The sequence below is a fragment of the Marmota flaviventris genome, chromosome 9, assembly GCF_047511675.1.
Source record: "Marmota flaviventris isolate mMarFla1 chromosome 9, mMarFla1.hap1, whole genome shotgun sequence".
NCBI classification, from domain to species: Eukaryota; Metazoa; Chordata; class Mammalia; order Rodentia; family Sciuridae; genus Marmota; species Marmota flaviventris.
In genome coordinates, this window is record NC_092506.1 from 19897623 (window position 1) to 19917232 (window position 19610).

Sequence of the window (19610 nt, forward strand, 5' to 3'; positions counted from 1 at the left end):
GGAATATTCGTGGACAGTTCCAGTGGATATAAATAACAGGCAGGCTCTGAAAAATCCCGAGGGGTTTGGGAGGGGGTGAGGAAGAGGGTTTTACTTAGGGTCGGGTGGCAGAGTGGCGATCTGGAAAAATCTACTACGTTGATAAGAAGGTGGAGGGGAATAAGAATTTAAGAATGAATTGTGCAAAATATAGGAATAAAAACACGGAGGGGGCTGGGGTTGTGGCTCAGCGGTAGAGCGCTCGCCTAGCACGTGTGAGTTCCAGGGTTCGATCCTCAGCACCACACAAAAATAAATAAATAAATATATTGTGTCCAACTACAAATATATATATATAATTTTTTTTTTTTTTAAAGAACATGGATGGGGAGGAGCTCGTGCCTTTTTGTCCCACCCCCACCATGTGTTTGTCCCAAGCCTCAGAATGCGCCCCAGATTAGCACACCGAGCTGGGCCTAGATATACCACGGTTTTGAAATCGGGCTTTGCCGGATTGGGGATCTCGGGCAAACCTCTGACGGTCTCTGAGCGTTAGTTTCTACCATCTGTAAAATGGGAATCCTAATGCTAGAGGGTAGGCGTGAGCCTCCCCCAAATTCTAAGAAAACCGCGCTCAGCAAAAAATGTAAGAATGTAAGAGTAGCTCTCCGCCCCGTCCACGGGTTCCCCTCCAGAGGGTGCCGGTGCAGACCCGGTACTCGGTCATTCTTCCAAGCCCTGCGGAGGGGCAGAGCCGAAATCTGACTCCCTGAAAGCCTGGCGGCGCCACTCTGGGGAGTCGGTCCTGTGTTCCTCGCCCGACGGCGGACCCCACGGTCCACGCCCCCAGAATCGTGGGTTTCGGCTGTGCCTGGAGCTCCGGCGGCGGGGCCGCGGGCTGGTGGGGTTGGGGCTGCAGCGCGCGGAGAGGGCGGGGCCGGGGGCTGGGCTTCCCGGGGGAGGGCCGGGCGCGCTCCGGGAGGCGGCGGCCCGGGCGGGGAGTGGTAGGACTCGGGCCGGAGCGTGGCCGGACCCCCACCCGCCGAGGGGCCCAGGGAGGACGCGGTGAGTGCCCTGGAGGGGACGCGCGGACACGCGGCTGCGGGAGCGATGGCTCCAGCCCGCCCTCTGGTCCTTAGGCTCCTGAAGTTTGCAATGGGACCGACTCCCGCTCCGGGAGACCCCAGCCTCCCGGCTCTTCTTGGAGCCGCGAAGGGCTGCCGCCGAGGCGAGGGGGCGTCTCGTTCGCGGCGCCGCCAACTCCGTGATTCCTCAGGCCTGTAGGGGATTGGGTAACGTCGGAGCTGGAGGGTCAAACCATTTCCCCAGGCGTCCCAAATCGCCCTCCCTGCGTTTGCCTTAGGGCCCCTAAAGGGGCCTCACTCTCCGGCGACCCCTGATCCTCTTCAAAGAGCCCCAATTCCTGGGGCGGCCGCGCAGGACTACCATCTGGAGTCCATCGCGGTGCGGGCCCTGGCTGGGGGCTCCCACTCTCCTCCTCGGTGACGGGCTGGCCCCACCCCCGCCGAAACCAAGTTCAACAAGTTTGACCAAGAAGTCCTAGAACCTCCATGGTTAGGCCTGGCCCTGCCACCTCCGCGTGGGCTTCACGGGCTCAGAGTTGTGCAGCGCTGGGCCGAAGCAGGGGTGGAGTGGGGTCTGTCGAGGGGCTCTGTCCCGTAAGGGTTGAAGCCAGAGACGCGCAGGCCCTGGGCTCCAAGATTTGATGTGGAGTCTCGGGTTTGGAGTGCGTCATCAAGGCGCAGACACCTCAGCCGGCAGGTCGGGTTTCCAAAAGAGCCCCTTTGTTATGCCCCTCCCTGGCCGGCCTCCTCCCCCTTTCGCAGCGCCAGCCCCTCCCCCAGCCTCGGAGCGCTCAGGCTGCTGGTGCCAGCCCCACTGGCCTCAGCGCCCCTTTCTGCCCCGTTCTGGCCAGCGACTGCCCGCTCCTGTGCCTTCAAATCCTAGGGCTGTGGGCTGACTCTGACCGGGAGGGCCTGCTGGGGAAGAAGCTTTTGGGCGCAGCCTGTGACTCAGGACCTAGCGCTGGGCAGGGCCGGGTGGCTGTGCTCCCTCCCAGGGGCATGCCCCCAGCTTCTGTTAGGGGTGAGGGCTGATGTGGGGCCCGGCCACCTTCCAGCCTCAGGTGGGGAGAGTGATTCTTCCCTGAAATCCAGGACTCCCTACCTTGGCCCCAGCAGCTGTGAGTAGACCCTGCCAAGCTGCAGAAGACTTCTCTGGGCCCAGTAGGTGTGCTCCCTTGGCCTGGGAAGATTTCCTTACTTGCTTTCTGAGCTCTTGCCTGTGGCAGAGTGTTTGGCCTGATTTGGGTTTCTGCTGAGTTCACCTTGTGCCAACCCTTCTCATCAGGGACTAAGGCCCATCCCAGGAGCTAGATGAAGCCTGGCTGTGGGGCCTGGCTGTGCCTGGGGCTTGAGCTTGTGTTTGCTCTGCGAGGCCCTGGGGAGCTGTGCCAACCCTGTACACACAGCCTGCTCTGTTCTGAGGCCAGAGAGGGAACTAGTGGGGGGCAGCTCTCTGGGGAGCAGGGAGGCTGAAGCAGGCAGGGGCCGCCCCAGGCCTGATGGCTCATTGGTTTAGCTCCAAAGGCCCTGTGATTTATGGCTGCAGATCTCTTTCTCTCTCTCTGGCTGGCAAGTCCTTTCTGGATAAGTGGGGCCCACTTAAGAGGAAGCAAGGTGAAGAAGAGCCTTGGTGAGGCTGCTGCTCTTTGCTCAGATACCTCCATTGCCTGTAGCCCTATGAGGTCTCCAGAGAGGGCTGAGCTGTACCTCCTGCAATTGGAGGCAGGAAGCCTCCAAGGCCAGGCTTTCCCACAGCTGCTGAGGCCAGTGGGTTTCTTGGTCTTCAGGTGGACATCATTCATTTTTTCTTTTCTTTTTGGTACTAGGGATTGAACCCCGGGTCTTGCACATGCTAAGCACACGTTCCACCACTGAGTTAGTCCTTTATTTTTTTAGCTAATTATTTCTGATTCCAGTGCCTGGGAAAACACAAATTCAGAACTGCTGAGTCTGTCAATGACAGGGGACAGATGTCCTGTCAGTCACATTCCATGGGATATATGTCCTGATTGAGGTCTTACAGGGGTTGTGGGAGTCCAGAGGATAGAGGGACAGAGGGGAGTAGCTATGGATAAGATGCCCCCATTTGAGTTTGAAGGATGAGCAGAGGTTCAGAAGTTTGAAGGAAGTATTTGACAGAGCCCCGATTTGGACCAGCAGGCACACACTCTGTCCCCCAAGCCTAACTGTCCCTTGGGTCATGGGCTTGCTCAGAGGAAGCTGTTTCCTTCTAGGGGCTGTGAGTCAGTGCTGGGGACAGCTGAGATCCTGTCCAGAGGCGGGTGCGGGAGTGGTCACATACCGCTGTGTCCTCTGGTCCCCCAGGTGGTGGCTGCGGGATCAGAATTCGCCTTGCCCTCTTTGCCATCCTGGAGAACACTTTTCTAACTGGCTAGTGGCCTGTCTGGCTTCCTCATGTTGCATCAGACTCTGGGCTTTTTGAGGGCAGGACTGTGTTGTTTGTTACCCATGGGGCACTGAGGGACCTCTGTGGATGTTGGGGAGGGGAAGGAGTATCTCCTTATGACTGCTGGGACCCTGGCATTTTTCATTCATTGCCGTGTTTTAGTCTTGCACTACCCTGGCATGGAAGCTTATTGGGGAAGGGGGTTTCCACCTTAGAGAAGCTGACGTTCTTGTAGGACAATAAAATGCACTTGTCTGCGCTTCCTGGCCAAGATGGGATTAGGCCTCTTGGCTCCCTTTCTGCTCTTGCCAGCCCAGGCAGCTATGGGACTGTGGCTGGCCACCCTCTGACTTGGCCTGGTCTGCTAACCGGGTTGCCTTGTTCAAGGGGAAGCAAGAGGAGCCCTGGCTTGGGTAGGAGTCCTCTTCTCTCATCCAGAATGCGGGGAGTGGGGCCTTCTGCCCACCACACACCCCCGCCTGCCACCTAATCCCTGGCTGGATCGTGTGACCCGCTTGGCATTCTCCTGCCTGGAATCTGGCTTCTGACAGCAGTTGCTATATCGGGGAGCGGGCACCGCCCTAGACATGCTAAGCCCCCACCCTTACCCCCTGCTTTGCTCTTATTCACTTCAAGGCAGATCACAGTGGCAGCTTGGAGCTGGACATCTAGGTCCCTAAAGTGATCTCTAGGTTCCAGGTACATGAGAGAAGGGAAGTCCTAGGGCAAGTGGAAGAGCTTTGAAATTGCCATCTTTGACCCTTTAAAGGCTCCGCTTGGGGACTTCCAGCCCCCTGCTTGCTCAGTCCTAGCTCTGATGGTTCTTGGGTGGTGGGGATGAGAGTGGGATAAGACCCAGAGATAGCAGAAGGTCTTTTCCTAGCTCCCAAAGTATAGGTCGAGCTTTCCTATCTGCCCATCTGCCCTCCACAGCCCCAAATCTGCCACCATTCCGTGCTGCGGGGACACCATGGCTCCAGAAGAGGACGCTGGAGGGGAGGCCTTCGGGGGCAGTTTCTGGGAGGTGAGCAGCTGGGGCCTGGGTTTTGGGTGGCACTGAAATGCCCCCTGTTCTCTGGGCTCAGCACTTGTCCAGAAGAGGAACCTAGCTGTCAACCTCAACCTGAGAGGGGGCTTCTTCTTGTGAAACTGCCCTTCTCATATGTGTCCCCAGGCTGGCAACTATAGACGGACAGTGCAGCGGGTGGAGGATGGGCACCGGCTGTGTGGAGACCTGGTCAGCTGCTTCCAGGAGCGTGCTCGCATTGAGAAGGCCTATGCCCAGCAGCTGGCTGACTGGGCTCGTAAGTGGAGAGGCGCCGTGGAGAAAGGTGAGCCATCCGCAGGCCCAGCAGGGAGCAGAGAGAACTGTGAGAGTGGGACCCTCAGGGCGGCTTCTTTTTACACTTGTGGAAAGTTCAGGGCTTCTACTTCTGCCCTCCCTTTAAATTCCTGGTTATCTACATAGTTGTGCCATTGGAGTTTGCAAAGTATGTCCGTGAGTTACTCTGATATTTCTAACAAATCTAGGATAGAGATGGTCCGTTTTATGCATTTTTCTTTCTTCTTTTTGTTTTAGTGCTGGGAATGGAACCTAGGGCGTTGGGCATGCTAGGCAGGTGCTCTACCATTGGGTTATACTACCAGTCCTCTGTGCATTTTCTAGAGGAGAAACTGGAAGTTCAGAGAAGCTGTGGGACTTGCCTTCGGCTTCACTCCAGTGCTTTGGGCAAGTTAAATTGACTTCTCTGGGCCTTCGTTTCCCTGGGCCTCCATGTTGATAATGACACTGTATCACACTAGTGGTAGAGACAAGGATTGAGTAAGATTTGCCCTCTCAGGGCACAAAATAGGCATTTTGTAAGCAGCAGCTGACATCACTGCATTCATCTTTGCACCCCGCTCCCCTGCCTTTGTGCCTGGCACCCAGAGTAGCACCAGTGAGAGGGGTTGTGCTGCTTGGGGTGGCACCCCCAGCCTGGCCTAAGCTCCATCCATCTGCAGGCCCCCAGTATGGCACGTTGGAGAAGGCCTGGCATGCCTTCTTCACCGCAGCTGAGCGTCTGAGCGAGCTGCACCTGGAGGTGCGCGAGAAGCTGCATGGGCCAGACAGTGAGCGAGTTCGCACCTGGCAGCGGGGGGCCTTCCACCGGCCAGTGCTGGGTGGCTTCCGCGAGAGCCGGGCTGCAGAGGATGGCTTCCGCAAGGCCCAGAAGCCCTGGCTAAAGAGGTTGAAGGAGGTGAGGCTGGGTTCAGTGGGGATTGGACAGGCCCCTTCAGGGTCTGCATAGGACTCAAGGGGGACAGTCCATGGTGTCTAGGGTCAAGTGTTTTTCCCACACATGTCAGGTTGAGGCTTCCAAGAAGAGCTATCATGCAGCCCGGAAGGATGAGAAGACAGCCCAGACCCGGGAGAGCCATGCAAAGGCAGACAGCGCCACGTCCCAGGAGCAGCTGCGTAAACTGCAAGAGCGGGTGGGACGCTGCACCAAGGAGGCAGAGAAGGTACAGGCGTGGGGCAAGGCTTTCTCAATGAAACTTGCTCCCTGAATGCTTTTTCTGGTCTCCAGCATCTTATTGCTCTAGTCCTCGTTTGCCTCCCCTCTCTCCAGGTGATCTTTTAAAGGAAGGACCTGAGAGAAGGTGATACTTTGCCTAGGGGGAGAAATGGGGGATTTCAGGCAACTGGGGTGTCTTTAGCCATTAAGAACTTCTAGCTCCTTTCCTATAGAGTGCCACCTGGGACTGGCTCTCAGATTGCCCCCTCTGCCTGGAGTGCCCTTCCCTCCAGTGCTACGTATCTAGATCCTCCCCATCTTTTGAGGTGCTATTCAGTTTCTACCTCCTCCAGGAAACTTTTCTGACTTCTCACACCCTTTCCTGTAGTTGACCCCATCTCATTCTCCACCCGACTCTTACAGATACTGTGCCTGGATGTCACCTCCCTTGTTAGGATGCTGGGGTCCTTGTGGACAGGAACTGGGTCTCAGGCCCGATTGTCCATGGTGGCTGTGCCTGGTAAATGCTGGTGGAGTTCTGAGTGGAGAGTGGTCCCATCCTCACTGGCACCTCCCTTCTCTTTCACCCAGACAAAAATGCAGTATGAGCAGACGCTGGCTGAGCTGCATCGCTACACACCGCGCTACATGGAGGACATGGAGCAGGCCTTTGAGAGCTGCCAGGCTGCTGAGCGCCAGCGACTTCTCTTCTTTAAGGATATGCTACTCACCTTGCACCAGCACCTTGACCTCTCTAGCAGTGACAAGTATGGCCTGTGTGGTGGGCTTTGGGTCCCCTCTGCCTCTGCCTCCTTGCTTTGGCTGGGCTGAATGACATTGGGAGTATAGGGGCCTAGGACTTCCCCATCTGATGGAGTGTCTTGGGCCATAGGTTCCATGAACTTCACCGAGACCTGCATCAAGGCATCGAGGCAGCCAGTGATGAGGAGGATCTGCGCTGGTGGCGCAGCACCCACGGGCCGGGCATGGCCATGAACTGGCCACAGTTTGAGGCACGTGTTGCAGGCTGGGTGGGGCTTAGAGGTGGGCTGAGTTTAGTGTGGTCTGGAGGAGAGAGGCCAGCCTTGGAATGAAGTATGGTCATTGAAGGTGGTCTGGATGGCCCTGCTGCCACTACAGCTGCAGCCCAGCCTGACCTAAGCACTGTTCCCACAGGAGTGGTCCTTAGACACACAGAGGACAATCAGCCGGAAGGAGAAGGGTGGCCGGAGCCCCGATGAGGTTACTCTGACCAGTATCGTACCTACAAGAGATGGCACTGCACCCCCACCCCAGTCCCCTGGGTCCCCAGGGTGAGAACTGGGAGCCTGGCTAAGGCAAAGAAACAGCTCTGCTCCATCTGGCCTTTCTTTCCTTTGCTTCCTCCCTTCACGCCTGAAGTGGGTTGAAAATTGGTGCCAGGGACCTAAGGGCCAACTCGGGAGAGGGAATGATGCTAGGTTTTGCAGAGGTTTAGATTTTCCAATCAGTTTCCATGTTCCCTCTCACTTCTGCTGCACCTCAGCTGTGTGTACAGGAATTGCACCTGAGCTCACAGTTGTGAATGGTGGAGGTGTGACTAGAGTCTTTGAGCTCCTCCCTGCCTGCCTCTGCAGCATCCCTCCGAGGGATGAGCCCTTTGCCCTGAGTCCTGGGTGAGATCTATAGCCCAAGGTATTCTGGGACCTGAGCTGTTGCTCCTTTCTGCCTCCCCTTTCCAGCAGTGGACAGGATGAGGAATGGTCAGATGAGGAGACTCCCCGGAAGGCTGCCATTGGGGTGCGGGTGCGGGCACTCTATGACTACGCTGGCCAGGAAGCTGATGAGCTGAGCTTCCGAGCAGGTACTTAGGGGCCCCTTTCCTGTTTCTTTCAGGCTTCAGTCCCTGCCTTACTTGCCTGAGCAGGGGTGTGGAAAAGGGAAGCCAGATACTTCATTCCCAAGAGCCAGTTCTTTGGCCATTCAGGCTGTTCTGGGTCCAGCTAGCTGGGGCCTGATTGTTGCTTCTGGATCTGGGGTGGGGCAGCTTTCTGGTTTCCATGGCCTCCCCCAGCCTGAGCCAGGTCTCCTGTAGCTTGCTGTCAGGCTCTTAGATTACCCCATTCCCCTCAGTACTTGACCCAGTTGTGGGAATGGCTGGGGGCCAGAACAGTTAGCAGTGACCAATCCCCCTTCCTCCAGGGGAAGAACTGCTGAAGATGAGCGAGGAGGATGAGCAGGGCTGGTGCCAAGGCCAGTTGCAGAGTGGCCGCATTGGCCTGTACCCTGCCAATTATGTGGAGTGTGTGGGTGCTTGAGTACCCTGACAGTCCTTCTGCGATGTCTCTCCACCCTGGGTCAGAGCCCAGCTGCTCTTGGACAACCGGACCTGAGGGCCCTGAACCATCTTGCTGCTGCTGTCCCTCTGCTGGAGGAGGGAAGAAGTCCTGGGACCCAGGGAAGGGAGGGGCCTGTGTCTAGGATGGGACTGGTAGGGAAGGGCCAACTGAGTGTAGGCCAAGAGCAGGATGGGAGGTCAGAGGTAAAAGAAGGGTTTAAGGATGCCTGGGCCTCCCTGGGAGCACTTTGGTTCTCTCCAAGAGCAGAGGATCCAGCTCCTGGACTGTTTGGGGGCTCTTGGGGGTTGGCTGGGGGTGAGCATAGTTCTGGGCTTGCAGTACCCTCTTTTGTGACTTACTCTAGTGTGTATTAAACTTGATCAAAAAGAAAAAAGAAAAAAAAAAGAAAGAAAGAAAAGAAAAAAGTACCATCAGGCATTGTGTTCATTTTTTGATACTCTACCCTTGCACCTGGAGGGAGGCCCTGGGGGAGATCTGTGGGCACATCGTGTGTTATGGGGCAGGGGGCGCTAGGGCTGGGCAAAGGTTTGCCACCTGGTACCTCCCTGGAGATCTGTGGGCACATCGGGTGTTATGAGGCAGGGGGCGCTAGGGCTGGGCAAAGATTTGCCACCTGGTACCTCCCTGGAACTTAAGAACTCTAACCTGGGCTGGAAGGGATTGGTGATCAAGCTTGGTGTTAGCTGGCCAAGGCTCGAAGTTGGGTGCTGGGTTGTGAGTTGAGCGGAACCTCGGCCGGTGTGCTCGAGCTGGTGGGACAAAGAACTTGGGAGGGTTGTTAATCATTACTCTTGGATCGGTAACAGGCCAGAGCTAGGGCCCCCAGTTCCCCCGCTCGCCTCCAGCAGGCAGCCGGCGGCAGGCAGCTCCGCCCCCTGGCGGCGTTCTCGAGGAAGTTTGGGCCTGCCCGCGAGCCGTCGCCCGCCCCGGCTGCGGATTGGCCTGACGCAGCTGGGCGTTTACTTCGCGGCTGCTGGTGATCGCTGCTGTGACGTCTCGCTCCTGTTCATCCGGCTGTTCATTGGCTCAGATCCGTCCCAGATCACCCCACCCCTCAGCTGGTCTGAGTGCCGCGGAGGCCGGCCGGCTTAGCCCGCCTTCCCAGCCGTCGATTGGCCCGCGACAGAACCGGCTGGTCGCGGTTGTGTCTGGGAAGGAGAGAAAATGGCGGCGGAGCCGAGCAAGACTGAAATTCAGACCCTTTTTAAGAGACTTCGAGCAATTCCAACTAACAAGGTGCATGAACGGGAGGGGCGCGGGGTCTGGCACCTGCCGAGAAGCGATATCCCTTTCCCCGAGGCCTGAGAGAGGGAGAGGGGCCGAGGTGGGCGGTTTTGTTGGGATGTCAGAGCCCGGCCTCAACTCGGGCCCTGACTGTTCGCTTATTTGCTTCATCCTCTCAGGCCTGTTTCGATTGCGGCGCCAAGAGTCCGAGCTGGGCCAGTATCACGTATGGTGTTTTCTTGTGCATTGACTGCTCCGGGGTGCACCGCTCTCTGGGCGTCCATCTCAGCTTTATCAGGTGGGTTCTCCGCGCCGTTACTGTGCTTCCACCAGGGCTGTGTGGCCAGCAAGAGAGAGTGGCTGCCTCGACTTTGACCATCCTGAATTCGGTGTTTGAAACCTCTGGGCCGGGCAGGGGTCCAGTAGCCTTTTTGGGCCTGAGTACCACCTGTTTGAACCCCTTGCCACATAAACGGTCCTTTCCGCGTTTGGATCAAAACTTCCTTCTTCACGGTCTACCAATTTGAGACTCTTCAGCGTTATTTTGGGGAAAGAACTAGCCAGCATTGACCTTGTTATTGCAGATAGCTTGGCTGAATATGTCCTAAGTGAGACTGACCATTTTTCAGGGTAAAGTCAAATCCAAGCTTGTGTGCCTAAAAGTGGGACTTCCTTTCTTATCTGAGGAAATAATTAGCACACTTTGAAACAGGTGAATGAAGGGCAAATCACAGGGCAGAGTGGAGGAATTGGGGCAGTGACTAATTAATGTTTCCTGTGTGCCTGCAGCAGCCAGACGTCAAATAACATGTGTGGGCCTGCCAGGGAAGCAGGTCTCCTGTTATTTGTTGGTAAGTGACACACAGCTCTTGTACATAGGTCCACAGAGTTGGATTCCAACTGGAACTGGTTCCAGCTGAGGTGTATGCAAGTCGGTGGGAATGCCAATGCGGTAAATTTCCTTTAATTTCCCTCCAATCTCCCATAATTTTGCCTGGGTACTAATTTTGCAATTATTTCCTAGGGGGCCCTATTCTCTGTTCAGAGGGTCCCTTGGTCTACAACACCAGCATAGTATCTCTCAAAGGGGCTTCAAATTCAGACTAAACTGGACAGATGTTCTTGAGAAAAGGCCAAGAAAGTTTGACTGTCCCCAGTCATTGAGTTCTTGTGGGCCTGCCTGGATGGAAGGTGGATAGAGTGGGTATGGCATGCTGTCCTCAGGAGGAGTTAAGTGAGGGCTGGGCTTCATTCAGTCATCTCTGAGAATGGGATGTGGCAAAGTATTTTTTGCAGGAATTTCAGAGGAACTTTACCTCTGTGAAAAACTACTGGTGTCAATATTGCATCAGTCTGTATAAATAATAACAAGGATGTTAAAAGGGGATGTCTTCTATTGCCAATAATATTTTTGCTCTGGTGAGAATCACTTGCAGCACACTCCATTCTTTTCTTTGCTCTCTAGACAGCCTTTTTCCGCCAGCATGGATGCACAGCCAGTGATGCCAACACCAAATATAATAGCCGAGCAGCCCAGATGTACCGAGAGAAGATCCGGCAGCTGGGGAGTGCAGCCCTGGCTAGGCATGGCACTGATGTAAGTGCCTGTCCCTGGGCTGGGGCAGTGGGGGAAAGGGTGCTCAGAGCCCTGTGTTTTATACCATCTCCCTTTTAGCTTTGGATAGACAACATGGGAAGTGCTCCTAGTCATTCTCCAGAGAAGAAGGACTCTGATTTCTTCACAGAACACACTCAAGTGAGTACCCCCAGGGAATATTTCCCCAATTGTCCTTGATAGGTGGTTTATTTACCAAGGCCAAGGGCCTTCTATGATCATGGCATAGATTGCCTTGGTATGATACCTCAGAGAATGTCTGTTCTCCACTGAGTTGGTAACTGCTAGCCACTGGTTAGGCCAAGGTGTTTTATTCTTTAGGTAAGTAGAAGGGTGATAGAATCCTCCTTAGAAATGAACCCCTAGGAACTGGGGAGGTAGAGTGTAAGAGAAGCTTCTTCCAGGCTTAAGAAGTCTCAGGCCCCAAATAACTTTTCTTAGTTTCTACCCCTATAAGAGAGGCGTTGTGCTTGGAGACTTTTCTTGAAAAGATCCCCTCCCCTAAGGTCTACCTTGTGAGAAAGGCTTCCCTTTTGTTGGCACTGGGTGTTGAAATTGGATTCATTAGTTTTCACCCCTGCCTCTCCACTTGGCATTTCTGTGATGTGGCCAAGTCACTTAACCTGCCCAAACCTCAGTTTCTAAAATGGAATGTAGCTACCTCAAAGGGCTGATTGTGATAATTAAGTGGTTTGTCTATGAGGAGCCCTTAGCCTTGTGCCTGGTACATGGAAAGTGTCTAGTAGTTGGGTTTTCTGTTAGGGGAATGTGCTCAGGCTTTAAGTAAACAGTGGAGGGAGGGAGGGAGGGGCCTGCTGGTTTCCAGCGTCTTTCTGGTGAATAGCAACTGAAATTTACTTGCTGACCTCCAGTCTCCATTCCTTATGGGCTAGGAATAGGGCCTTATACCCTCAAGGTACTTGCAGGTTCTTGGCACTCCTTGCCAGCAATAAGTGGCTCACTAAGGCTTCTGTGATCTGGCCTCCTTTTCAGCCCCCTACCTGGGATGCACCAGACACTGAGCCTTCAGACACCCAGCAGCCTGTCCCGTCTGCAGATAGCAGTGGCCTGGCACGTGAGTTCAACCCAGATTCTAACCAAGTACCCTGGTCCTGGGAAAGGATTTGGAGCTATGAAGGGGATACATGGCCAAGGAAATAGAAATGAGTGTGTGTGTATGTATGTGTGTGTGTGTGTGTGAGAGAGAGAGAGAGAGAGAGAGAGAGAGGTCTTCCTTTAGCCTTGGGTGGGATGGAATTCATCTGTAACTTGGAGGAAGTGGTGGGAATTTTTATTTTGATGGCAAGCTGAGGAAAGCCAGGCACTCTTGATGTATCACTTTCTTTGAAGGGAGGTTATAAGATGCCAAGAGCCTTATACCTAATGCCTATCATTGTATCCACAGAGCCAGAGCAAGGCCCGAACACCGACCTGCTTGGCACCTCACCCAAAGCCTCTCTGGGTCAGTATGCCAGCTGGCAGGTGTGGGTGGCTGGGAGAGGGTGGGCATCAAGTGTTCTTTACAGATACCTGCTGCCTAGTCATGTGAAGTGAGGCCATAGGAGACCGAACACCCGACCTGTCTGGGTTTGGGCTCTAATTGAAGTAGTGGCTGCAACAGTGACTTCAGAGCTGGGCCCTTTGAATTGACAGACCAGGGTGGGCTGCCTCTGAGTGTGGGACTGGATCTAGCCAAAGTGTGGGGAGGCCATTGAGAGACTGGACACCTATCCCTGGAGTCAGGTAGGGCTGGCTTGTCTGGTCCTATTGAGGGTTGGGAGACAGCTCTGAGCTGCTGATGGCTAGAGGCTACATTGTCTTTTTGACCCTGGTTTGGTCCTTCAGCTCTTTTCTTTTTTTTGTGGCCTTCGAACTTGGTTAGAATAAACATCTCCTTTGCTGACCTTGGTTCTGTTGACTCTTGGGGGTTGAGGCAGGAACCCAGCAGAGTAACTAAACAGCTGATGCCTGGAAATGTTGGCTTGACTGGGTCTAAAGCAGGCTCTGTACAGGCCTCTGGGCTTGGAAGGCATATGGAGGCTCTGGGGCAGGCCTCTTGTTAGCCACAAGTCTGTTTCTCCTCCAGAGTCCATGTATCTGTCAGCTAAAGGGGCCCCTCCAGCCAGAGGTAACCTGCAGCTGCTTGGGGAGCCTACCTTCTGCACACCAGCTCTCTGCTCTAGGAGCTGAGGCTAGTGTTTGGCATCTAACCCCTGCCTAACGGTCTTCACTTGTGGCTCAGGGACTTTTGTCTCTGGTGCTTCAGGTCTAGGCTCCTGCTGCAACTTGCTAGGAGTCAAAAGGCTCCCCTAACCTTGTCTTTCTTTCGCTTGGATGCCATCAGTTGGAATTGGTGGTGGTAGCCTGGCCTTCCCCTGCCTGAAGCTGTTTTTAGATGCTCTTGCCATGAAGCATGGTGTGGACTGAGCTGCTGCCTCTGACCTTCCTTTCTCCTGCTCATGCCCACCCTCTTTCTCACACAGAACTGAAAAGTTCCATCATTGGCAAGAAGAAGCCAGCTGCAGCTAAGAAAGGGGTAGGTGGGGAGAGTAGTGTAGAGTGATTAGAAGCTGGAGTGGGACTGCCTGGGTTTATGACTTTGGCATGGTACTTAACTTGTCTCATTTAAAGGTGTCCATCCTCAGGGACTTGCTGTGGGGAGACAGACTGAGCACATCTAGTGCTTGGCACATAGCAGATCATAGTCAACCTTAACTACTGCCTCATTCTCTGAGGCCTCTGCTGGGATTGAGTGAGCCACCTCATGCCCAGCTACAGCAGAACCATTGTTCTGCCAGCCATGCTCACTGGGCTTCTATTTCTGACCCTAGACTTTAAGGAGGACCTCTTCCTTGTGGGTATAGCTAGGGTATTGATGCCTGGAAGGGAGCGGCGGGGCCTCGTTGGCAGGCCCCATGTCACATGGTTCTCTCCCCAGCTGGGTGCCAAAAAAGGACTTGGGGCCCAGAAGGTGAGCAACCAGAGCTTCAGTGAGATTGAGCGGCAGGCCCAGGTGGCAGAGAAACTCCGTGAGCAACAGGCAGCTGATGCCAAGAAGCAGGCAGAGGAGTCCATGTGAGCAATTGCCACAGTGGGCCTGGTTGACGGTGGGGGATGGGGTAGCACAGGTGCCAGCTGCCGATCCATTCACCCCTGTAGGGTTGCCTCCATGCGTCTGGCCTACCAGGAGCTCCAGATTGATCGGAAGAAGGAGGAGAAAAAGCTACAGAATCTGGAAGGGAAGAAGCGTGAGCAGGCTGAGAGGCTGGGCATGGGCTTGGTAGCCCGAAGGTGAGGCTCAGCCCAGGGTGTGGCAGGGAAATGCCCTTGTTTTTCTGAGAACCCGTGCAGGGTCTTCCAGCAGTTCAGGATTCATGCTGAGTTTTCCTCTGAGGTTGGATACATGATGTTATTTATTGTCTTAAAGCACCTACCACAGTGCTTGGCATATAGTAGGTATGTGCTTATTAAGTATTTGTTACATAAGTGAAATAGGATCAGGACTAAATAAGATTAAGATCAGGAGGCTAGGGTGGTGTTTATTAGAGAGGCTGGGACAGTTCTTTATTTTCTGAGACCTTCTTGAGAACTGCCAGGCATTTCTAGTGTCTACACATGGTTGGGCAACATGCCTTCTGTTTCAGAACCACTGGATTTATATTGTTGTTACCTTTATAAGTGGGAACAGCTGTGATGCATTTTGTGCCACACTTAACGCAGAGACTTCAGGAACAGATTTTTGGTCTCTTAAAAATTGGAATATCATGCAGGTTCAGTGGCGCATGCCTTAACCCCAGTTGCCTGAGAAGTGAGGCAGGAGGATCTGAAATTCAAAGCCAGTCTCAGCAACTTAACAAGGCCCTCAAGGCAGTATGCAACTTAGCAAGACCCTGTGTTCAAAAATAAAAAAGGGCTGGGGTGTGGTTTGGTGGTTGAGTGCCCTGGGTTCAATCCCCAGTACCAAAAAAGGAATATGTAATAGTGCATGGGCAGGAGAAGAAGGTTCAGAAGGTTCTGAGTGGTGCCTGAGGAAGCATCCAGCAGTTGTGTGGCTGCTCTTGTGCTGCAGTGTTAGTACCTCCAGCTTCATGCCAGCTTCATTTTTCTGCACAGCTCTGTCTCCCACTCGGTGCTGTCTGAGATGCAGGTGATTGAGCAAGAAACACCAGTGAGTGCAAAATCTTCTCGTTCACAGCTGGACTTGTTTGATGATGTTGGAACTTTTGCCTCTGGACCCCCAAAGTAAGACTATTGCTGGGGCATAGACTTGGCTACCATGTCCCTTATCAGATTGTTCTGAGCCACTCTGCTGTCTCCCTAGGTACAAGGACAACCCCTTTTCCTTGGGGGAAACTTTTGGTTCCCGCTGGGACACAGATGCCACCTGGGGTATGGACAGGGTAGAAGACAAGGAGCCAGAAGTGACCATCTCAACCATCCGGCCTATTTCAGAAAGGTAGAATCTTCTAGGGTATCTGTTCAGTAGAACTTTCTGCAATGATGGAAATGTTCTATGTCTGTGAAGTCCAGTATGATGGCTACTATAACTACTGGGCCCTAAAAATGTGACTAGTAAGCAAGGGACTAAATTTCTAATGTAATTTAATATAATATTAGTAAATGTACATAGCCACATGTGGCTAGCTCATCAGACAGGGAATCTGGCTTTGGTTTGAGCTGTGCTCTGTCACAGACAGCCTGGCACCTGTTTAGTTTGGGAGAGGGCTGATTTTAGACCTCCCTCCCAAAGGCATGTCCCTGGTCATCTTATTGATTGATTGTGGCACTGGGATAGGACCTAGGCCCTACATATGCTAGGCAATTTACTCTACATCTGAACTATACACCTAACTCCTTTTTATTTTATTTTTTAAAACCTATCCATCTTAATCTGGGTAATGTTTTACTGGTAAGTTTTTTGAAAGCACTGATTTATAAAATGGGGACATAAATAACTAGGTCACAGGGTCACTGGAAGGATTAAATGAAATGAGACTTGTAAAACCCCTAGTCTAGTGCCTGTGCATAATCAGTGCTGGAACAGGAATGACCATGTACCTGTTCATCAGGATGCATCTGAGAGTAAAAGGGTGGTACAGTTAATCATGACAGAAGAGTATGTATAAGCTCAGGAAAACAGATGTGATTACTCCAGTGTTAGGCAAATTATAACTAGGAGTAGAATAGTAGCAGTGACAACATGGCCTCCTGGACCTTGATGAAGCCACAGTGGTTTGGGGTGGAACCCTAGGCTCCTGCAAACCATATTTCTACCCTGAGTAATGTGATAACTCAGGCTGTCAGTGACTCAGTTCCAGTGTGAGAAAAGAAGGGGCCTCCTGGTATCCCTTTGGATGCTCCTCACCAGGGGAGATGGACCCTGAGTCTTAGAACCACAGACAGAATAGGGCATGGTAAGCCACCGCCAGAAGGCCATTGGTGCTTTTTGGTTTTTGGCCTCTGTACTCTGCTTCTCCCAAGAGAAAGGTCAGAGACGTTCCACTTTTACCCCTCAGAGCCACAAACCGGAGGGAAGTGGAGAGCCGGAGCTCAAGCCTCGAGTCCAGCGAAGCACGTCAGAAATTTGCAGGAGCAAAAGCCATCTCATCTGACATGTTCTTTGGGCGGGAGGTGGATGCTGAGGTAAGTGGAATTGTCTACCTGAGGCTGGCAGCAGCAAACAGAAGCAAGAACTTTCTTCCTGCCTCTACTTTGAGTTTTAGTAACAGAAGGGCTCATCCTATGAGTTCCTGTGTCATTGGCCAAAATATCTCCAGGTCTTGCCTTTTCTTCAATTTAGTATGAAGCCAGGTCTCGGCTACAGCAGCTCTCAGGCAGCAATGCAATCAGCTCTTCGGACCTCTTTGGGGACGTGGATGGAGCTCATGGTGCAGGTAGGGCCCAGTAGGGTGGTGGGCACTAAGCAAGGCTTGAGAGCTCAGCTGGGAGGGCCCCATTTTGGGGAATGGCTTCCTGCAGGGCTCTGAGTCACCCCTTTCCTTGCTTCTTATAGGAAGTGTCTCTCTGGGGAATGTGCTTCCTACAGCTGATATTGCCCAGTTTAAGCAGGGTGTCAAGTCTGTGGCTGGCAAGATGGCTGTGTTGGCCAATGGCGTGATGAATTCTTTGCAGGTGAGACTGGGCTGCTGAACCTGGGGAAGAGGTCTGAAGAGTAGTGCCTGGAGCTTTGCCTTCACCATATTCAGACATGCCACTGGCAGCCTTAAAGAGAGCATTTCCTTTCAACTCTGTTCCAGATTTGGGACTCTCCCTAAGACAGTGCTGTGTCTTGGGTTGATTTTCCCCATTTTTTTTTTTTTTTTTTTTTTGTACTGGGGATTGAACCCACAGGTGCTTAACTACTGAGTCACATTCCCCTCCCTTTTTATATTTTATTTTAGAGATAGGGTCTTACTAAGTTGCTTAGGGCCTTGCTAAGTTACTGAGGCTGGCTTTGAACTCATGATCTCCTGCCTCAGCCTCCTGACCACTGGGATTATAGGTGTGCACCACCATGCCCAGTGATTTTTCCCATCTTGTCAACTGTACCACTCTCCTAGCTGTGAGGGCTAGCTCCTTGGATTAGTGTCCATGCTCCCCTCCCCAGCTCTCATCAAGTTTCCTACCTGTGGGGGCCTAGCCCTTTGCTGCTAGAGTTCTACTGTGGGCGGACTGGGGGAAGCAGCGTGCATCCTGGGAAGTTGCTGCCATGTAGATGCTGACTTTCTTTTTTCTTCTCCCCTCCCCCCAGGATCGCTATGGTTCCTACTGATAACAAGCTCCTTGCTTAGGCCTCTGGTGGTGACAGAAGCAAGAACTCATGATTCCCAGGCCAGGGATACCTGCCTTGTGGAAGCTGGGAGGATTTGTTACTTTCTGTGTGTGGTGTGTGAGTGGGGTGACTTTGGAGGATCTTGGGCAAGGGGAATGGTCAGCACCAGCCCTTGTCCTCTGCCTGTGGATTAAGCCCCTATTCTGGTCCCCTCACGCCCCCTCCTCTGTGCTAGTGTCCTTCCAGTCCTGCCCACAAGCTGCTGCTCGCTCGGCCTGCAACACTGGGAGTGAGGGGGGGGGAGTTGCCTCTGGGTGACTTATTCTGGGTCCAGCCCTTCCACAGGTTGGGAACGTGAAAGCCTAAGGCTTTGTGGGCTCTAGGATCCTTTTTAGGTGGTGGGGGGCTTGGGCCTTTGTCCAGTGGAACCAGGGGGAGGCCTAGCAAGAGTTATGCTGTAGACCAGCTCCTGGGGAGAGGCTCTGGACATGCCACTGCTGCTTTTACTCTTCTGGAGGCAGGGGAGTGGAAGGACCTTCTTCTAGGCCTTACTAAGGACTAGAAACTATCTGGCACCTAAAGGTTTCGTTTGGGATCAGCCTGGAGGCCTGTCTTACTGCCACCACAGAGGCTGACTTCTGCTACATGTCCCTGAACCCTTCCCTATCATCACTGGGTCATGGCACCCACTGTCTGCGCCTGGGACTCTGTCCCTTCTTCCCTGGTTGATGCCCACATTGGGTCTCATCTGCCCTGTGTCCTGACTGGAGGCGGTGGGTATGCTCCTAGCTGACTGAGGAAGCTGAGGACATGAGGGACAGAAGCAGGCTCCTTGGGCTCAGCTTCCTTCCTCTACATCATCCTGGGCTGAGGAGGCCTGGACAGCCCCCTAATGGCCTGCAGGCCTCACCTCTGGCAGCTGGGCCATGCACTGTGTCATCCTTGGTGCCATCTTGCCCTGCCATGCTGGCAGTCGGCCCAACCCCTATCTGTGGGTCTCAGGTTGGGCTTCCAAGCAACACAGATCACTCTTCCCTCTTCCCCTCCCCAGAGGGACATGACTTTCTTTCAGGACTGTTTGTATTGAAACAAAATGGTGTCAAAATAAAGCCCCCACGGGGCCCTATGGGTCAACGTGAAGGAGTGTCCTCCATCCTGCCTCCCTGCCCAGTGTAGCCCCTTGCTCACTCTCTGGGCTCCCACCGATACTGGTTGGGCGTCGTTGCTGAAGCCAAGAATACTCTCTCTGGGGCCTCCAGCTTGTCTCTTGCCCCTGTGCTGCCGTGCAGTCCGCTGCAGCCTGGACCTCACCACCCTGTTGCACGCGGAGGAAAGAGCTGGTGTTAGTTGGCCCTTTAGCCCACCTGCAGAGCCTAGGGCTGAGCAACCTTAGCAGCCCTATTCCTCATGACAGGGGGCTTGAATAGGGATGGGTCTCAGTATTGAGTTTAAATTAAAAAGTATGTGTATATATATATATGTATATATATATATATATATATATATATATATTAGGCGTAAGTGGGACCGTTTTTAATCCTGAAAGCATGGATGCATTTGTGTACACCCCCCCCCTTGGCTTGGATCTCCCTTTCCTGACAAGGGCCCCTGAAACATCTCTGTGACCCTTAGAATCCTCAAGTACAGTTAGAAACTACTGGTCTGGGAGATAGTAGAGGCTTAGGATGGGT

The 19610-nt window shown here is 53.5% G+C and overlaps 2 protein-coding genes across 5 annotated transcripts; both read left to right on the forward strand.

Annotated features, from left to right (window-relative positions):
* Positions 1-946: 946 nt before the first annotated feature.
* On the forward strand, positions 947-8804 carry Pacsin3 (protein kinase C and casein kinase substrate in neurons 3). 3 transcript variants are annotated; one of them, XM_071616237.1, is made up of 10 exons: positions 947-1044; positions 4405-4495; positions 4646-4802; positions 5476-5711; positions 5821-5976; positions 6561-6736; positions 6862-6982; positions 7146-7282; positions 7694-7812; positions 8151-8804. In XM_071616237.1, exons 2-10 carry the CDS (start codon positions 4442-4444, stop codon positions 8264-8266), a joined length of 1272 nt encoding a protein of 423 aa, XP_071472338.1. In that variant the 5' UTR covers positions 947-1044; positions 4405-4441; the 3' UTR covers positions 8267-8804. The 3 variants fall into 3 exon arrangements, with proteins under 3 accessions (XP_071472338.1, XP_027792347.1, XP_071472337.1); XM_027936546.2 differs by having other exon boundaries at positions 7691-7812; positions 8151-8802; XM_071616236.1 differs by lacking the exon at positions 947-1044 and adding an exon at positions 1994-2182 and having other exon boundaries at positions 7691-7812; positions 8151-8803.
* Positions 8805-9382: 578 nt separating this feature from the next.
* Positions 9383-19059, forward strand: Arfgap2 (ARF GTPase activating protein 2). Of its 2 annotated transcripts, XM_027936666.2 has the most exons (17): positions 9383-9544; positions 9712-9830; positions 10412-10484; positions 10998-11129; positions 11208-11288; positions 12141-12222; positions 12553-12609; positions 13234-13275; positions 13631-13683; positions 14086-14222; positions 14307-14438; positions 15261-15389; positions 15469-15603; positions 16664-16790; positions 16948-17041; positions 17161-17279; positions 17899-19059. In XM_027936666.2, exons 1-17 carry the CDS (start codon positions 9473-9475, stop codon positions 17917-17919), a joined length of 1605 nt encoding a protein of 534 aa, XP_027792467.2. In that variant the 5' UTR covers positions 9383-9472; the 3' UTR covers positions 17920-19059. The 2 variants fall into 2 exon arrangements, with proteins under 2 accessions (XP_027792467.2, XP_027792468.2); XM_027936667.2 differs by lacking the exon at positions 13234-13275 and having other exon boundaries at positions 9384-9544.
* Positions 19060-19610: the final 551 nt, after the last annotated feature.

Excerpts from the sequence above, each read along its gene's own strand:
- Pacsin3 (XM_027936546.2), top strand. The coding sequence starts at position 4,442 with ATGGCTCCAGAAGAGGACGCTGGAGGGGAGGCCTTCGGGGGCAGTTTC. Across the intron at positions 4,803-5,475 it reads GAGAGGCGCCGTGGAGAAAG|GCCCCCAGTATGGCACGTTG; the intron begins GTGAGCCATCCG and ends ATCCATCTGCAG. Across the intron at positions 5,977-6,560 it reads GCACCAAGGAGGCAGAGAAG|ACAAAAATGCAGTATGAGCA; the intron begins GTACAGGCGTGG and ends TCTTTCACCCAG.
- Arfgap2 (XM_027936666.2), top strand. The coding sequence starts at position 9,473 with ATGGCGGCGGAGCCGAGCAAGACTGAAATTCAGACCCTTTTTAAGAGA. Across the intron at positions 9,831-10,411 it reads GTCCATCTCAGCTTTATCAG|GTCCACAGAGTTGGATTCCA; the intron begins GTGGGTTCTCCG and ends TCTTGTACATAG. Across the intron at positions 14,223-14,306 it reads AAGCAGGCAGAGGAGTCCAT|GGTTGCCTCCATGCGTCTGG; the intron begins GTGAGCAATTGC and ends TCACCCCTGTAG.